This window comes from Fringilla coelebs, assembly GCF_963513975.1.
Source record: "Fringilla coelebs genome assembly, chromosome: 6".
Taxonomy (NCBI): Eukaryota; Metazoa; Chordata; class Aves; order Passeriformes; family Fringillidae; genus Fringilla; species Fringilla coelebs.
Genome location: NC_140034.1, coordinates 31566343 through 31586220, shown reverse-complemented (window position 1 = coordinate 31586220; position 19878 = coordinate 31566343). Strand labels below are relative to the sequence as shown.

At 34.6% G+C, this 19878-nt stretch overlaps 1 protein-coding gene across 1 annotated transcript in view; it reads right to left on the bottom strand.

Annotated features, from left to right (window-relative positions):
• RYR3 (ryanodine receptor 3) overlaps positions 1-19878 on the bottom strand; it is a gene marked incomplete at both ends in the record, with an annotated part of 192527 nt that overhangs the window by 58248 nt on the left and 114401 nt on the right. Inside the window, 18 exons of the mRNA XM_084208173.1 lie at positions 350-399; positions 2601-2722; positions 3319-3386; positions 3668-3783; positions 5815-5938; positions 6108-6183; positions 6604-6666; positions 8201-8350; positions 9779-9868; positions 11031-11109; positions 12051-12214; positions 13840-13980; positions 15420-15510; positions 15873-16093; positions 16745-16914; positions 17524-17644; positions 18827-18932; positions 19399-19579. Of these exons, the coding sequence (XP_084064299.1) occupies positions 350-399; positions 2601-2722; positions 3319-3386; positions 3668-3783; positions 5815-5938; positions 6108-6183; positions 6604-6666; positions 8201-8350; positions 9779-9868; positions 11031-11109; positions 12051-12214; positions 13840-13980; positions 15420-15510; positions 15873-16093; positions 16745-16914; positions 17524-17644; positions 18827-18932; positions 19399-19579 (2133 nt within the window). The remainder of the gene's footprint in view (positions 1-349; positions 400-2600; positions 2723-3318; positions 3387-3667; positions 3784-5814; positions 5939-6107; positions 6184-6603; positions 6667-8200; positions 8351-9778; positions 9869-11030; positions 11110-12050; positions 12215-13839; positions 13981-15419; positions 15511-15872; positions 16094-16744; positions 16915-17523; positions 17645-18826; positions 18933-19398; positions 19580-19878) is intronic.

The following is a 19878-nucleotide window of genomic DNA, read 5'->3' as shown; positions in this document are numbered from 1 at the left end:
TTTATCTATTGAGAAATTAGTCTATTGGATTCAACAGCTGGATCACAGAAATCAAAATAATTAGTTAAAGATTACTTTTGAAAAGCTAAAAGTAACTACAAAGCTTTTTTAATATATTTTTTTCATGGAGTCTGGAGATATGGAAACATGCTGTTTCTTCCTGCTTCGACACCCTATACATTTTATTAAGTGTTAGTTTCAGAGCCACATTCAATGCCCCTACTGATTTCACTAGAAGCTTATGGAGCATTTAATAGAATTTTGGCTACAGCCGTGAAAATCTTCAGGTAAGAGAAACAATGGTTATGTATTCTTTAAATTTTTATCAAGCTCTTTCTTAACTACTTACCAAAAAGTGAGATCCTATGTCTAACAAGAGCAGCTAGTTTGCAGAACAGGCTAAGGTAGAGAAGAACAGAGAGAGCAAAACAAGAAAAAGATGAAAGACTTATTTAGAATAGGAGGTAAGGAATAGTAGGAATATGAAAAGGAAAACACCACATAGTTCCTGGAAAGTGTACTTTGAGTGATACATGATGATTAACAGTCAACTGCATTAAGCAGAGTAACATTTTGAAGCTCCTGAGATCTTTCATTCTCTATACTTCACCACTTCAGAGGTGTCTTGAAGTCTAAAACTTTCTTTTGACAGTGGTTTTCAACAATTGCATGCTATATGGCTGAGTCATTCTTTATGGCTATTATTTCTGAATAACAATTTTTTGTAGGGACAAAAAAAAATGAGAAACAGTTTAGTGTTTTACTTGGAATTCTGCAGCAAATGAATTTTAAAAATCTCCATACTATTTAAAATAATTTGCAAGGATGTCCTTTGTAAATAAATAAATAAGTCTGTGTTTACCCTCTGATGATGATAATATGAGTCCTAAATATATACACACTAGAAGAGATTCTGGCAAGTATATCAGATACTTGCATATCTAACCTACCTGTCAAAATAGTAGGATAATTGAGAGAATAGAGCACCAACACACTAAAGATTAAAGGGGTTACTTCTACAAAGACAGCTGACAGACTTACACATCATTTGGGCCATACTTTACAAATGGAATCAGGGCATAAGAAAATGAAGCATATACCTTAGGACTTGGTATGGTCTCATACTAACCACAGATTTTTATTGTTATCTTCACAATGGTAAGGAGATACTATACTTCCTATAAGATGAAAATGGCAGATAGTCACTTCTCTCAGTGAAGGAGGCACAAAGAATTCTATTTCTGCAGTTATGCTGGCAGATACTTGTGCTAGACATCATGTAAAGTCACTTTTGTGAAGTCCCTTTTATAGCCCTAGAGCACATCCTCCTACCTTCATTCAGACCTCAATGACTTTAGAGAGGTAACAGGAGTACTCAGAGAGGAAGCATGAAATTGAAATGAAATGAAGTGACACTTCCATCCTCCTGAGCCTGAGATGTCTTTCCCAGCTCCTGGAGGACTGTCTTGGAGGTTTGTAAATATCTGAGAGCTGAGTAAAGCAGAATCTCGGTGCCTTAGCACTCTTACACACAACTGCTCTGTAAGGACTGCCACACACAAAGATGATGGAAACAGAGGGTAATAATAATTTAGAGAAATGCCAAAATGTGTTGAGAGATAAACTGAAGATTGGAATCTCAGAAGCTGAGTCCTAGGCCTGATCTTATGTAATAACACATTACCTTTACTTTCAAATTTTATATCTACTTTCCACTGGAAAAAGCAGTTAACTCTGGTCAACACAGTGAAGGAAACCTAAAGAAAGCTAAGAAACTGACAGCTAAACTAAAAGCATGAGGGTAAAACAGTCTGAAATACTATGATACAAAATTTCCAGAAGAAAGTAATTGGCAGCGTACCACAAGGGGAAGGAAAAAAACCTGGAAAATTATTAAAGTCATAGTTAAAACACCATTAAATATTATTTAATATTATTTTCAAATTTTAATCACAGGAAAGAGAAAATCCTATTTTCATATAGGCAGCACATTCTAAATTAAAAGGCATTTATTTTTAAAAGAATTTTCTAGAATAACTTTGTGTCAAATGGCTGATTCCATCCAAACAATAAAGACATGCAAAAATTATAAAATTCCAGTAATACTTGTGCAGGGGCAGAAGTAATTTTGTGTAGAATCCGTATTTCCCCCTAAAAAGCTGCCTCATGGTATTTTTAACACTTTTTTAGTAGCTGAAAATTTGAATAAGTGTGAGACCATTTAAATGAGCCAACAGTGGAAAGAGTTTTAACCAGAAACTGCCACCCACAATGAAACAGAACACCACAGGAAAGAAACTAAGTAATTCCACTGCTCACAGAATAGTTTACTAGTATTTTGATGTTATCATCTATAATTACATATTGTAAAATAAATAGTTATTATATGTACTTACCTCTTTAATTATATATGTATATATATAAAGAATACAAAGATGAGGAATTTTATTCACTCACGGCCATTCTCACGTAGAATAAAATATTCACTTTCCAGGTAAGGAAAATAAGCTTTTGAACTATCTATCTTTCTCTACAATCTAAGAAGAGACCTTTGGTTATCTGAATAAAAACCTACTATGGATAATTTTTTTTTTACCTACCTTGCTACCATTTCCTTTTCCTTATTTGATGCATATCCACTGCTACTGAGGATTTTTGATGGAGAAGACAGGAAGTAGAGGCAGTGATTTGTAAAGTATTGATCAACTAATGGTAAAAGAACCTAAGAAATGTAGACACAAAATATATTTTTTACAGAGCACAAAGGTGAATGCAACAGCAATGCTTTGATTGGTCAAAGTTCATAGAAAGAATTTTAGCTCTTTAACAGCTCTATTTTTTTTATTTCAAACACAAACTCATGTAAATTAAAAACTGGTGTTTTAAAGTTTTATTCAAAATTAAATAAATAATAAACAGACTTCCACAGAGATATTTGTTTTGGATCTAATAATGCATAGGAGTATTTCTTTCTGCTAATTAGATGATATGCACTTCAGTGATATCTCGTGGTAAAAAAATCAGATTAAATTTATATATTCAGTGAGAGTATTTATTATCATGTAATAAATAATCTGCCTTTTAAATTTTATGTTCCTTCTCATACAGAAAGAGATATATTGAAGTATTTTGAAATATTTGAATCCAACAAATATACTGAGATATTTTTGAAGACATTTCAAAATATTTGATAACAGTTTGATTATTTATGATAAAAAATGGAAAATATATATTTCCATTATGTGAAAAGCAGTCTAACATTATAAATTCATATATTCTGTATAGTGGAACATATATAAACATGAAATAATCACTCACTTTAGCAAAGAATTTTATTTCTTGGTCATGTGGAGATTTTTCAGTTTTTCCACTGGTTACAATGGCTTCTGCAAGGATACAATCAAGGCAGACACAATAAGAAGCTGTCTAATAATAAATAACCCAATAGATCTTTCAGGTAGACTTGAAAAATCAGTTTTACTCAAAAATAAAAGAGCAGAAACTGTTTAGCTAGTTACAAATGTTCAATAATTTAATCTGAAAATTAAAAGTTCTTCAAGTTTCTTAAACGCAATAAAAATAGTGATCACTAAAAATGTAAACCTATCAATCACATATTTAAATTTCAACAATTCTAACTATTTTAAAAATAAAATCTGCAACTTACCCAAATGTGCAATAAACTCTTGAGCAGAATCAACATATTTTAAAATTTTCTTCAGAAACTTAAAGGCAAACCTCTTTTCCATGGATGAAGCATCCAACTCCATGTCATTCATGCCCCTGTGTTGAAAAGGATTAAGAGAAGTAGCATTGATGATGACAGCAGTACAAATGGTGACAGTACTATGAAGCATTTCATGACTTATTATTTTATTATGGCAAATTTTCATGAGAAGGAGAAAATGACCATGGTAACACTTAATTAGCAACTATCTAGGAGGAAATAGAGAAAAATGAGCTGACTTTAATAAGAGGTATGATAGCTTATGATTAAAGTATCCAAAATGCATGTATTTTAGGATAAGAACTTTAGAATGCTACCTTATTGCAGAAACAAAGCCATCATGCATCTGAACCTAACAAAGTAATGCATTGGTCACTCAATTTCTACTGCTGGCACATTTACATTCCAAGTGTTTGGGAAGTCAGTAGTTGCACCTTTACAAAGTCAGCCTAAGTACTACCCTTCATTTGATTAATCACTGTTAAAATTCATTTTGTCCTTCAATTTTATGAAGGAACAAAGCCAAAATTACTTCAGCAACTAAATGAAAACTTAAATGTAAGTAACAAACTATTATATTATTAAAGTATTCGAAAAATTTCAACAGAATGCAATAATTTCAAAAGAGGCATGTATTGTTTATCTTTAAGATAAATTCATATACATAAATCATGGTTGATTATACAAGACATTAAAGAGGAATAAAAATACATGTGGTTGTCTGAGCCCAGATTTAAAGTACTGGATTTGATTTTAAGTACAAATGAAACTTACATGACCAAAATTCTAAAATCCTTTGGGATCACACACAAATTAAGGTTGGAAGGAGTCGGTTCAAGATTTGGAATCTCATAATGACCCTGGAGACCCTATAATATTTGGCCACCCTCACCATGAAAAAATAATGGTGAAATATTTTCTCATATCTAACTGGAATTTTCCTTTTAACAACTTATTACTTTTGAGGAGTTAGTGTTTGACCTCATTTTCTGTATAACCTTGCACGAAGTAGTTGAAGATAGACATAAATCCTCTTGTAAATATCCTCCTAAATATTGAAAGATGTTGATAGGTCTGTGAAGTATAAAAACAATATCTGAAGAGCTTGCAGAGATTTAAAGATGTGCAACAAAATACTATGTTGTTTCTAATACATACTTGAGTAAGGCCTGAGAGATTCCTCTGTATGTCATAAACACACTAAGTGTTTCAAAAATGTTCTCAGCAAAGAGCAAAAAACCCAAAAACAGAGGCAGATGGTATATGTGAGGTACACATGCTGTTCCGCCTATACATTTCCAATTATAAACAATTGCTATGTTTTAATGATTAGTCCAACATTTTCAAGAATTGCATCTTGAAATGTGATAATTGCAATGAGTACTTCAAAAGAATTTTATATATATACATATGCATATATTCTTCTGAAGAAAACACTTGAAAGATTTTAATCTCGATTCATCCTGATGCAGACAAACACTGCAAATTCTTTGCCCATATCAATGAAGAGTTTGATCATGCTTTTTCAAGTTGATTTGTTCCATGATATAACATTGAAAAGATTGATTTCCTGACCCAAACACAAGCAGATGCAAAATTTGAGCATTTCCATTGGTGTTTCAGAAGATCATTCATTTGCACTAAGTAGGCTAGCTTTTCTTATTCAATGGCTCTGAAGCAACTATGGAGGTTGTCTTATTACTTTACAGAACTCAAAGCAATATTTTTTTCAAAAACTGGATTAAAAGGCAGCTTTACATAGACATGTTTCAGTATCAGACCTCAGATTAATTTTCCCATGATCCTTACTGACACTGCTGGCTGCTAACTTAGACGTTTTAAATTATCCTCTTGTTTAATTACCCTACTGTTGCATTTTATATTTACTATGATTACATACTTATTAAAAATGTTGCCTGAACATGCTGTTTTAGAAGAGTCTTTCTGAGCATGAAAATAACTCTGATTGCTAGAAGACATGCTTAACAATAATTATGTTAATAACTGCCAGTCTGCAGAGAGATAAGATTGACATGCTGGTTTGGGCACTGAATGCAAGCAAGCATCTGAAAAAATGTGCAACTTACCGAGATATGATTATACCATTGACTTGAAGGAATTTGAACAGCTCCTGTGCCTTTTCACGGTCCCGTGATTTCTCCTTGGCTGTCAATGTGTCATAAGGCACCAGTAAAGGATGACTACCTCCACCTTTAGTAAGTTGAAAGAACTGTAAGTTTTTCTACTCTAAGATTTATTCTGCTTCATGTACAAAAGGAACTATTCATTTTTGATTGTCTTACGCTGTCATCTTTCAGATTGTTTCTTCTCCCTCATTCTCCTTGTCTTTTTTGGTGTGATTTGCAGGATTGTGGCTTACCTTTGCTTTCCAACTCCATTTTCTTCTTTTTGGCCCATATATTATGGTAGTTTTCTGCCATTACCTCAACCATTCCCTACATTAGCATCAGAAAAAACAATATGTAAGTTTAGGTGATGATTAAAAATTCTGTAACTCTACATAGTCCACAGTCTTAAGTCTACAGTCTTGTGATAAAGAAACATCATAGTTAAGCGGAATTTCTGTATTCATCTGTTCTTTGAAGTCACCACAAGCACAGGATACACATATTATAGCATGCTATTGACAGCCCCTTCCCTAGCTTCATGCTTAATTTTTTCTGGGAACTACCAATGGCATGAACAGTGGAAATTTCATCTTTCACTATGTAAATAGCATGCACCCTTTCTACAACAGCTTATGATAGCTACAGTCACAAATATACTCATAAAACCTAACAACAACTCATTAGTAATAATGAAACTAAATACATCCATTCCTTTCAGCATAATATATGAAAAACACAAATACAAACCTGAAGTTCCCTAGAAAGTGCCACATTAGAGAGATCAAGTGGTGTTGGGCTATACCCATTTCCCTGCAGGGGAAAATAATTATTCTCAGATGAAATAATTTCAGATAAAAAAACCCAAATATTCAATTGCACCATCTCTGTTATTGACTTGATTAGAATAACACCATTCCCAATTTTATACTTTCTAGTAGAAACTGTTCACCTGTTTCGCAATGTACTGAAGGCACTGAATGATCAAGGGAATGGGTTTGCTAGTGTGGAAGCATGCAGGTTGCGGCAAATACTTCGATTTCTATTCACAATAGGTGGCAAAGAACTAAGCTTTTAGACTAAGAGGAAATCAATCATGAGACATACAAGATGTGCCTTCAAAACACGACAGAACCATGTGGGAACAGCCTGAGTGAGCCCTGTGCTAAGGATGAGACAGCACAACAAAAAGATAAATTATTTTCTTGAGGAAATTAAGAAAACCCAGGTGTGTTATATATGAACACAATTTTCAACTGGTTTAAATGAGAAAGCTCCAGTTCAAAAACCTGTCAGAGGTGCATGTAAATGTGAAAGGTTACATATGAATCAGTGATTTCAAACGTCTACTCAAGTTAATTATGTGCTGAAAACCTCTACTCTGTCATGTTTTTGTCATGCATCTTCTTGGCCAAGAAGGCCCAACTGCAGAACAAGTTCAACTGGCTGGAAGCAATGATTCCAGAGACAGCAGAATTTCCTGTAAGTGAGTGAGGCTTGCAGAAGAGATAAGAAATACTGAAGTACTATCTTGTAATGAGTGCTCAGGGGCCTCTTTGGTAAGCAAATAGCAGGCCTGGAGAAGGAAGCCAACACAGGCTTAAGGTGCCAGGTGCTGATGCTCACAGGATCAGGGCTGGTGCCAGTGTTCATAAGGAATTAGCTTGGGACACAGCTTTGCATGCTGCATCCAGGACTTGTGCCCAATGCACTGCTTCTTAACTCTCACTATACTTATGTACAAATGTGTGTAATTCACCTTTAGAGGTACAATAACAATTCTTCAACACTTGTCATAATTTTAAACAGCTTTCCTCCTCCAAGACATATTGACCAGCAGTCTCAACATGTGATTATAAAAATCTACAAATGGAAAAAATAATCTAGCATCACCTGAAAATTTTGCCTGTAGATTAAAAATAAAAAAATTGTAGCAAATGTGCAATCTAACTTGTCGGTCATAATTATAATCTTTACAAAAGCCCATGTTAGGGTCTTCTGTTTGACCAAATGAAAAAAATTGCTATATTTATTTTTTTTATAAAATTAAGGACTTTAAATGCTTTGTCTGTTTTCTTTGAATGACTATATTAAAAAGCTTTTCAGTTCTTCTAAGAAAATTAATATCTATGGTCTCTTATAGCTTCATTGTCTTAAAAGCTTTTTGGAATCCTCTCTTCAGTGTGGCACAGTGCTTATTATAGTGACATGACTTCCAGTCTTAGAACTCTACCATTAAAAGTTTCTTTTCACTAAAACAATATAAAATTGATATAATTGTTAATAATTTATAGGTAAATTAATTAACAGGCCTTTTGTTTTCTAAGATCAAGGTGTTCTACCTTACCTGACCAGACTGAGATATGCTACGAAGCTTTTCATTTTCACGCTGATGTATCATTGCTTCTCCTCCCTCTTTGGTCCTTTCTAGGCTCCATCCCAAGGCCAACATGGTTTTCAGTGATTCTCTGGCAGGCCAACGATAAATTTCCTTTTCCTTTGAAGAAATAATGCAAAATTTTTTCTGTATTTACTAAGTAGCAAAAGCACAATAAAAAGTCTGTCCTTCTCTAAGCGCCACGTACCACAAAATTATAAAAAAATAATATATTGCATGAGAGCACAAAACATAGTTCTTTTTACATGAGAGAAAAGCTTTGAAACACCTACAATTAAAAAAAAAAATATTCTTAGTGGCATTTATTGCTGGGATAAATGTTAGAAACTAACAGCACTGCAATGAGCCCTGGAGCAATAATGTAGATTGGACCTGGAAACTTATTCATTAATTCCACCAGCACAAAATAATAAAAGAAAGGATGGTACTAAGGATGTGAGTGCTAAATATTAGTTAAACAAGTATGAATCTTCAAATGCATCAAACACTCAAGCACTCAAGACCTTTTTTTAGCCTTTCTGGATTTATATCTAGTCACAGATACAAAAGGTTACTGAACTGTACACATCTTCATATAAGCACAGTTACCAATCAAAGAATAGGCATCAGCCCATATTCTAACACTCCTTTGAAAAGTAAAAGTGTCAGAAATGTCTGAAAATTTGTGGCAAAATTCTGAGTATGCCATATTAAGTCTTTTCAAATCAATTAAATAACAATACTTCAGGTTGTATCATAAACCAGTTGTTTAAAATAACAGTTTTTAGGGATAGAACTGATTTTCATGTTCAAAAGTTCTAATTTCACACAATTCAGAAATTTCTCTTTGAGCTGCTTAAATAACAACCAACAAAGCTTTGGTTCCTCTCCGAAGATTCCAAAGCAATTTACAAACCTTACGAAACTCAACCTTTTTAATGCCTCTTGATTCTTGTCATGTCTATTTTCTGAACTGGAAATATCTGGTGAGGAGGGGCACATGTAATTGACTTGTGTCTCCCGGTGAATCATTACAAAAATAAGTAACAGAATTCAAATTCGCTTCACTGTTCTGACAACTAGAAGACATTTGTGCCTAGTCAAGAAATTCAAAATACTTTAAATGCCTTTTCTGCATTTTCAACTGAATCATCTCCTACGCACTTTTTACATTTTTCTACCATCTTTCTGGAAGACAAAATTGCCCTCATATATGTTAAATTACACTTTCATTAAGGTGCAGGAGTTTCTGCCAGTCATCCCTCATCCATCGAAGCCTGAAAAAACTGTGCTACTAATACTTCTGAATTCAAATTTGCCCAGGCCTATGAAGAAACAATTAATGTTATGCCTAATGTAAGTAAATTATACAAGACTCATTGTAAGATTAACTGAAAAACCACTTCAGCATAAAGTTGTGTCTATTAACTGTAAGATTTCTTGTTGGTTTCTCTGCCTGACATTTAACAGAATATATTTGAAATCGATTTTTAAAAGCACACAAATCAATCTACTTAATATTGATGCAGCTGAAATTTCCTCTATTACCTTTTCAGCTAAAGTTTTGAAAGGCCTTATTAATGGGTGAGTCTTCATATTTTCATCCAGTGAAACTCCATATTTCCATCCACTATTAGTCTAAAAAAGAAAAAAAAGAACCAACTGCAAACCCCAGTGAAGTAAGATGAGAACAGCATTGATGAGTGAGAGCAAATTTCAGTTTCCTTTGTCACATCAAACTGCTAACCCACTCCAAGAGCTGCCCAGTGCCACAGGAGAGGATCTGTGGGCATGCAGGAACAAATCATGCCTGAGACAGAAGGGATGCCACCTGTGAGCAGTGGGTCTCATGGTACCAGTCCTGAGCCTAATTTACACTGGCTCCTTTCAAGAGGACAGCACTGACTGTCCCAAAATACAATAAATATACTGTCCCAGTTCTCTGGGAGGCTAAAGTCAGAAACACAGAGAAGAATATGGAACATTAACAGATCAAGAACTGAATGACATAACTAATGAATGCTTTACCTTAAACAAAAGTAACTGGAATTTATGGATTGAAATTATTCATAGGCATATATATGTGTAACTTCCTATACAAATTTGCATACATAGCCCCCCCAAACAAGAGAATTATTTTATACAACTCTTCCATAAAATTGCTATTCATTTGTTATTAATTGCTACAATAAATTATTGAAGAATTCATTGTCTTTTCTTGTAGCTCTCTAGAAATAATGAAACAGAAGCACAACATAGTGACAGAGCATTTCGAAAATTATAGGGGAATTAAATACATAACAGGCTTCTTAAAGCTAAGAAGAAAGAAAATCCACAACTGCTTATCTAAAATAAAAAATTACATTAGGCTGTACTTTCTTAGACCACAGAGCTGCTGCAGTAAAACTGAATCTCTGACTTCCAGTCAAAAAGCCCAATTACCAGGCAAAGTGATGCCTAAAGAACTATATATCCTTACCTAAAAAAAATTTTACAAGCCCCAAAGAACAAAAACCCACTAAACCCCCAAATGAACGAAAAAACCCCTGCAAACCCAAACCAGACTCCCTCTTTTTCATTACCATCAAGTCTCTCCTAATAAGTTCTTTGAAAAAGTAACTAATTGCAACGCATTTTCCTAAGCAAGAGGTTTCTTCCAAATATCCCAAAATAAATCTGTAGACATCCATACAACCTGAACAAGGTCCTATCTGTTAAACTGTCCAATTTTAATTTCAGTATTCACCCTAGGAATTATTTACTAGTCCTGGACAGTGGCCAGTCTTAAAATAACTCCTACCTTTTCAAAGGCCCATTTATCGTGGGAATGTTCAGCGTACTTGCTTACAATATACTCCAGCTTCTCAGGAAGGACAAGGCTGTAAGCAAAGAGGGCTCTGGTCATTCAATCATAGTTTACTGCAGTCTGACTTATGAAAAAAATGTCAGCAAAAGATAGCACCAATCAAAAATGCTTCACCTTCAAATGAAAGCAAAGCATTTGGCATGGTAATTCCCAGTTCTTTAAAAGAAATGCCACAAAAAAGGCATAGCCATAATGGCATTTGCAGAGAACCTTCAAATGCATAACAGTCACACTTTTTAGCAACTGAAATTGCAAAGAAACAAAAACCTGCTTCACTGTAATCTACAGGTAAATTTGTTGCTAATTCTTAATAAAGAATAATATTAATATGGATGTTTCACAATGCATAATTATGGAAGGATAAGACTTTATTAGCAAGACTGAGCTATTGATCCGCAGTTTTTGAATACCAGATCTGTGTTTTAAAAGCAAAAACTTACTAGGAAAGACAAATCTCTATTTAATCATCCTATATGATCTGCTTTTTCTGCCATATCATGTTTCTACAGATCAATTCTCAAAATTAAGCGAAGATTTTATAAAAATTGGCCTACAGACCAATTGAATCACCAGATTTTTGTGATGTACAAATTATCATAAGCACGTGCAAAATAATGATAGTTTCTAATTTATCTATCCCAAACATTTGAACTATTAGGCAATAGGGTACATAAATATAGGATTTACTAATTCCTCTGCAGACATAAGATGGAATGTTAAATATCTGTTCAGGGTTGAGAAGAATATGGTTTATGTCTGGTAAACAGGACAGATTTCAGTAAAGTATTTGGCAGAAGGAAGCAAAAATCCCTGTACTACTTCTGAAAGCGCTAATACCACTAACATGTCAGTCACCAGCCAACTCTCCCTATCCCTACAGAAGATAAAAATGTTAATAAGGAATAGTATAAAAATATTTAAGGGAAGGAAACCACCATGAATTACATGACTCACTTTGATGTGCTGACAGGTTTGGGATCAAAATTTCCTTCTGGATCCACTGAAGTCTGCTTTTCCAAAGTTGACATAATTCGTGTATCTAAATAATCAGGGGGCAAGGCACCAGCTATAGCACTTAGACAAGGCAGAGCCATTCTAAAGAGCTCTGGATCATACTTCTGCAGGAGAGATAGGAACTGGTTGGAAAACCCAATAGAAAAACATGCAAAATGTTAGTGAAATCCAGCAGCCATAGCCATGTACAAGTATTAGAAAACAAACAGTAAGCCACAGTCAAAATTCAAACATAGAATTATTGTTGCATGACATGTATTTTCCGTTATATCAACGTGATATATTCTTAAGACTACTCAGATTGACATAAGACTGTGCTGACACTTTGTATATGCATGCAACACGAGTTCAACTCAAGCTTTCTTCGGGCCACGAGGGCCTGTACAGAGCATGATAATCTGTAAAACACTGCCTTAGCTCTCAAATTAATTCTGCAGAATTAGCAGAAGCCATTGTCATTTTGCCTCTTTTTCACCCTGCACAGTTTCAGTTTAAAATATGCTCATTAAGGAAATTTGATTTACTGTAATTTCATTATTTTTAATAGTAATTTCATTATTTTTAATAACATCAAACCTGTAAATAGCTTAGAACAAAAAAGAATGTGGAGAATACCGTAGAGCAGCAGATCAGATTTACACAACTTCTTTCACTGGGCTTACTACCATTTACAGAAAAATAAAAATAAAAAAAGCCACCAGTATTGGCAGAAATATATCACGTTAATTTATCTGTTAAAATCTAAGATGTACTAATTGGAAACATTTGATTACATCAAGCACTCCTGACACTCTTTGCATTTGTGAAAGCACTAAGAGGGGGGTAAATGTTACTAAAATCAAATACGAATAGAGCTTAAAAAGCCATTTCAGAATAATGCAGAGACCATTTTTATTTCAATATTATAAATCAGAATGCCTAGAGGAGCAATCATCTAAATCTTTAGCTCAGAAAGAGAACATAAATTCAGTGAGACACAATGGGCACGATTTTTTATTGTCCTAAAGCTTAAACTGATTTTTGATTGTGCTAAATTTTGATCCCAGGCAAGCACAAAAAGTGTTTACTCAGGAAGACATTTCTTGTATCAGAAATGCAACGTTTTCTTACTGAGAGAAAAACTAAGTTTAAAAGTCCCAATATCACATTTTGCAACAGAAAAATGGAAATGTGTTTATTTCATAGTATATTTCATCATATCTCCTCAGCTGGGCAATAGCTGGAAAACTAAAGAAATACAAATATATATTTGAAGACAGGCAATGTAAATTTATTCTGGTTATACTGACAAATTGATAAACACATGCATATATTTATTAAAATTAATTTTATGTCAGTAAAAAGTAATTTGAAATGTTTAGTAGAGCCAAGATAGGAGAGCAGACAACACTGACATGTTAGTGCAGGGAGAGCTACACATTATATATGTGTGTGTGTGTATATATGTATATATATATAAAAATATATATTTATACACATACATATCTCCTCATTAGTAGCATAAAGCTTATGAGTTTATCAAGCAAAGATGTGAAATTTCATTGGCTTGGAGAGAATCTTGCAAGATTCAGTGTTCAATTTTTCACGTCATTAAAAGCATCCATTGCTCTATCTCCCATATTAGATGAAACAACCATTAAAACAGGAACTTTCTCATCTTGGCACAGCAAATTATCACTGTAACACTTTTACACCCACCCCATAATGAAATGGGAATTGCAGCCGTTACCTTATGAGACAAGGAATCAAATATTCCCCAGAAAAGTTTTTCAGTTAAATGCAACTCCTCTTCTGCTGCGATTCCATAGCTTCCCATTCCTGAAGGCAGACAGTAATATTTCCAGCACTGCTCATAGTGATTTGTCAAGAGCTAGATTTTCAAGAAATAAAAATGCTTGTGAAACATTGCTATTTAACAAAATAAAAAACTCTTCTGCTAAACAGTTTCAGGAGTAGTATTATTTGTGTCTCTCTCTTCATTTCCAATGGCTCAAAATAAAGGTCTTTTTTTTTCCTTCTTTTTCTTTTTAGAAGAGCAGCAGAGCCCATATTGTGAAAGTATAAAGCCTTTATTATCTCCAGCTCCTGCTGTGGGATTCTCAATGATTACAGGGAGTAGCAAACTTTCAGAATTGTCACCATTTGAGTACAGACTAGCTCACAGGATAAAAACAGAGACAATGAAATGGGTATAAGGCAGGACATGATAGGTTCTCATGAAAAATCAATCTGAATTTGTAAAACTTAACTCCTGTCATTTGTAGTTGCTTTAGAGTTCTCAAAGCACTGTAAAAGACACCTGCAGTACACCCTCTTGGCTGTGATTGCTCAGGTCTGGGAAAATTGACAGAAAAAACTATCATACAGGAAATCTGAACAGTTAAAGAGCTAGTATTGATGATTATTGGTACACTTTCTGTGTAATTTCAAATTTCTACCAGTTTCTTCTGTAGAACTAAAAATTCTTGTCCCATGGAAATTTTAAAAATCTCTTTTAGTATCAGACAAGAATCTTGACATTTTATTTTTTACTGCAGTTCTGTGTAAGAAAGGAAAATAATAGTTAAAAAACAGACCAAACACTCCTTCTACACCACATTTTTAATCAAAAATTAATGATGCTTCAGAGTATGATGGTTAATATGGCAGCCCTGCTTTAAGATATGACAAAATTTAAATTATTTCACAAAAAGCTGCAGACGTTAGATCAGGCTGTTTTATCCCCCCAAAAAGTGAAACAAACCTGCCAAAATAGTTCTAAATAGGATTCGTTTATCATCTAACAATCTACAATCTAACAGGCGTAATTCTGTTTTTACAGAACAAAAGAAAAAAGAAAACAAAAGAAAAAGTAGTTAAAACTAGATAAAATTTCAGTTACAGATTACTCAAAATAAAAGGTGAATTTTCTTCCCTGCATTCTGTCTCTTAGATTTCACTCAAAATTCATTCCTGGACCATGCATCCCACCAAGAGTTATTTTAGTTCATATAGCAGAAGAAGAAATCTCAAGATAACACTGACATTTAAATTGATACATGGAAACACTCTTTTGCTGAAGCTGCAGGAAAGTCAACAGTTCACCATACAAAATATCATAATCACCTTACTCTTTGCATTAGGCACGATTTCAAAAATTTTGCAAACATTACGTTTAATTTGAAAGACTACAAAACAAATAACATTATTTTCAATTCAGAAGTAATTTTACATTGCTTTATCCTTCCCATTCTGTTTTTAAAAACATGACAACAACATTTTCTTTTGAAATTTTATGCTGTATGTATGCACAGAAAGTAAAGTATTTACCTTGAGAGGCATTTTACAGTATTCATTGAGCAGGGGCACATCAAAAACCAACCTTCTCAAGAGCTGTTGTAGCATAGAGGGACGCAAATGGCTGTAATTTTAAAAAATAGATGTTATCAGCAAAATTCATACAGTTCAATGGAAATGAAATAAAAATTGAAGTCAATTTACATTCCGGGAGGCAAAACATTCATTAGAAGTGTTTTGAAAAAACAGTTCTAGGTGCTTAAGGAATCTCACTATCTAAGGATGTAGCACAGAAATTGTGCTACTTCTGAACTCTCTTGAGTGAACAGAGAAATCTACATTTCAGTTCCCGAGATAACGCCGGTCATTTATTTTATGTAAGAATAAAGTAGCCTTAGGTCTACACTGCAGGCAAAAAAAAAAAAAGCTCTTAAAATACCTATCCTGCACAAAAGAAATTAATTTGTACGCAGGTATCATACATACTGGCAAATAGCAAGCAGGCATTCCTCAATAGCATCTCTTTGAGCCTTTGTGAGGGACCGTCCCTTGGATAACCTATACATTGTGTGAAGAGTGGAGTCCACCAGAGAGGCATGGTGCTCTGTTCCAGAAAAGAGGGGAGCACATCTCTTGAGTAGTGGAAACACAGCTGAGCAAATGTATCTGTTTAGTGCCAGAGCTGCCTCCGTGGTGCTTAGAGAAACCTGTGTGAAGGAGTAAATGAGAGTTAGTGTCACACTGGATAAAGGTCACTGAATATGAAGGCTATAAAACATAACAATGTAATAGTCCTTCAGTCTCCTGAGGGGCTGGGTGCTAATGATGTTTCCAGTGTATACATGAGGACTAAAGTAATTTCTTTTTCAATTGGAGAAAATTCAAGCCATCCATTTAAGTTCCATCCCTTGTACCCCTGCACTCTGAACAAATAGCAGCAGAAAAGAATATGTAGCATCTATCTCGAAACAGGGTAGAAAACCCCACTGAGCTTTAAATGACACTCGGCATATCAATTTCTTCACACACCTGGATTTGCAGTGTAATTATTGAAAACAAAAATGAAGTAAAAGCAATCATTAGGCCTATTGCGGTACACTCAATGTACTTATTTTGTTACTTTACAGCCTGTATAAAAAGATTTTAAAATACTTTTACATTTCATTAGGTGCTGCTGAATGTTTAAATCAGACTTATGCACTATAAATTCATAGTAAGTGAATGAATATTGGTTTTGTTTTATAGTGAGTCTATAATACCTGTTTTAAAAGCTGTTTTGACTTAAAATTACAGATTTTTACACTTACAGAGCCACCATATCCAGGCACTGCTCCTAAACTCAATAGTGAAATACGTACTGTATCCAAAGAGGCAGAAGCTCTTAAATCTGGTAAAAATCCAACTTCCAGTAGGTGAAGGAGGAAGCTTTGGTCCTTAATACCATAGACACGGTCCAAGAAGAGTACCATGGGTGCTTTATGATCAGGACAGAAACTGGCAGACATGTCTGGCTCATTTACTGTGCCATCTGCACAAACATACAATGCATTTTTTAATAGTAGGTAACTGATAAAGCAAGAAACACCAAGGCAATGAAACACATCACAATTACATTTAATATGTAAAATCACATACTCAAAGAAAACTACATTCTTCACTTTTGTTCTATGCTGAAAAAGATTCATTTAGAACAGAAAGTTTTTATTCTTTAGAAACCCCTATTATTTTGCAATTTAATTATCTTTCACTCTTAAATGAAAGCTTAGAAATTAATGGTAAAATATTCTACAGATGACTGGATAATGTGGAAATAAATTGGGCTGAAATACATTGGACTGAGCCCAAGCTTAAATATTTTACCTAAGGAGATAGTGTCTCTAAAGCCACTGCTGGAGAAAAAGTATTGGCCCATTGGTGTGATCCTTTAAAGTATTTCTTACATTCTTACACTCTGTGCTCTACAGGAGCAAATATTTGTGCCACTGGAGCAGCTCTAATTGATGCAGATCTAATTAAAATTTGAACAGTTCTCAGCTTACATTCAACTAAGAAAACTGCTCAATTTTTCATCTGAAGGCTAATGTGGCAAAAGGCTTTCATAAAAAAATAAATGGTCTAATAAAAGTATTGAAGTTACCTTTGTTAACTGTGGACAACTTTAGTGGTATACTTATAATCCCCACCAAATCTTCAGTTGGCACTAGGGATCGAAGAATTGACCTGATTCGAATAGCTTCCCCTTTTCCACTTTGAATAAGCTGTTAGAAAAATTTATCAGTTAAGATATTTAGTACTGAGGGACATAAAGTTTTCCTCAAAATACTTTTATTAATATGATCTTTTTTCAAACACCAGAAGAAAATGTACAGAAATTCAATTTATCCAAGAATGAATGAAGTTGCCAAAGTCAGCTGTTCCTACATTGTATCTGATCTTTATTTTATATAAATTATTTTACAATATTATGAATTCCCAATTAGGCAAAAACCTCCACATTGGTAAGATTCCTAAACCAACCAGATATGGTGATAAAACCAAAACTTATGAAATGTCCATGTTACCTAGAGAACCCATGGTGACAAGTTTTGTGCATGCTTTCTTATACTACAAACGGATGCAGACCTGTGTGATGTCTCCATGCATTTTTCTATCATTTCTATGCTGTAAAAATCTTCAAAAGGCATTTACAGCAATGAGGTGAGCAATTCCTTTCAACTTCTAGCAGAAATTAGGTATTCATAACCTGTGTCTGAAAAGGTCTACCAGTAATTTTCATAATATGAAACTGCTGTGTCTGGCAATAGAGGGCCACATATAGCTAATAAACTTAATAGCTTTTGTAAGTGTAAGTAGGGAGGCTGCAAGCCAAGCTTCTTACTCTTATTGTATTGAGAAACATAGAGGATTTTAAGTTACCAAAGAATTTTAAGCACCAACAAGCAACAGTCAGTCTAATTAAAACCAAGTCTTGCACGTGGCTGTTACGGGCATTACAGGTTGAAAGAGTTATTTTACATATTTTTCCATATATTCACAAGGTGTGGGTACCATATTTCATCAATGCACACAAAAAGCAGCCCTCTATCACATTCTTATAAAAATTCTTTTATGGCTTTCTGGAGAATAATAAAGGGTCAATTTCAGAAGTTATCATACTGATCACTTTATTGTGCAACCCTTGTAGTTCATACTTGCTTTGATTTCATAGTCATATAAAAATTACCAAAATTTTAGATAAATAAAAAAGCATAAGGGAATCAAAAGACCATGTTTCTTTATAAACAGCTCGCAGCTTGTGTCCACTTAAATACAGCAAGAAACCATAAAGTCTATCTTTTGAAGGGAAGAAGGTTTTGAATAGAGAAAGGTTGAGCGAGACATGTACAATTATGTTTACAAATCTCCTTACATTTTCTAAGCAAGTGGTAGAATGAACTTACATGCATTTCTGGTGCACAGCGTCCCAGTAAATCTATGAGAGCTGAGTAAAATGACATGATTGCATTTCCCATGTGCACGGTCTCCTCTTCCTCTTCTTCCTCATCACTAAAAAGTTAAAAATAACAGTTAGCATTTTTGCTACTCTACATTTTATAGCTCTTCTCTGGAGCTAGAGACATGATCCAGAGACTATTCACCAGACATTCTCATCCCTTTGGCTCCAGACTAAAGGGCTTTTGTCCCTAGGGTAAGCATGCAGGCTAACTGTAATAGCTGACTTCACATGAGCCTTCTACCTTCCTCTTTTACTTTAGCTTAGCTTTAGCTTCATTCCACAGCAGTCTTCTCATTTGTTTTGTCCTTCGGGCTTTTTCTCTCTGTAACTTGTATTCCACTTTTATCTAGCTAATGCTTTAGGAATGCGTATGACAACTGCTTGTGGATGTGAATCTCTAATTCTCCCTGCTTGTCTAATGCCTTACACAACAGGCTCTATTATCCACATACTGCAAGCATGATTGAACCAGCTATTAAATTGTCATTTGCCAAACAAGCATTCACATTTACTTACCCTTCTCTTTTATAGGCCTGGGAAGGAAGGTCACGACTAGGATTCTCTGAGATCCTGATAGCTTCCTGCATAGCAGCCAGCAGACCATTTCCTCCTTCTCCCCGAAGGTCTGGCCCGAAGCACTCTGGCCGTCGAATGAGGAGCTTGACAACAACACTTGCATTTTCCTCAACACTTTCACCTGGGAACCAAAAAGCACTACACATATTTTCTCCTGAAAGGTACTCTTAAGTCAGAAGAAAACTGCATTTTCTCGTAATTGTTGCAAAATATAAATCAAGTCCTCATCCCAAGGCACCAGAGCAGAGATTCCCCTGCAGCCCATGGTGCGGACCATGGTGAGGCAGCTGTGCCCCTGCAGCCCATGGAGGCTCACAGGGATGCAGAGATCCATGGGCAGCCCATGGAGGCTCACAGGGATGCAGAGATCCCCTGCAGCCCATGGAGGCTCACAGGGATGCAGAGATCCATGGGCAGCCC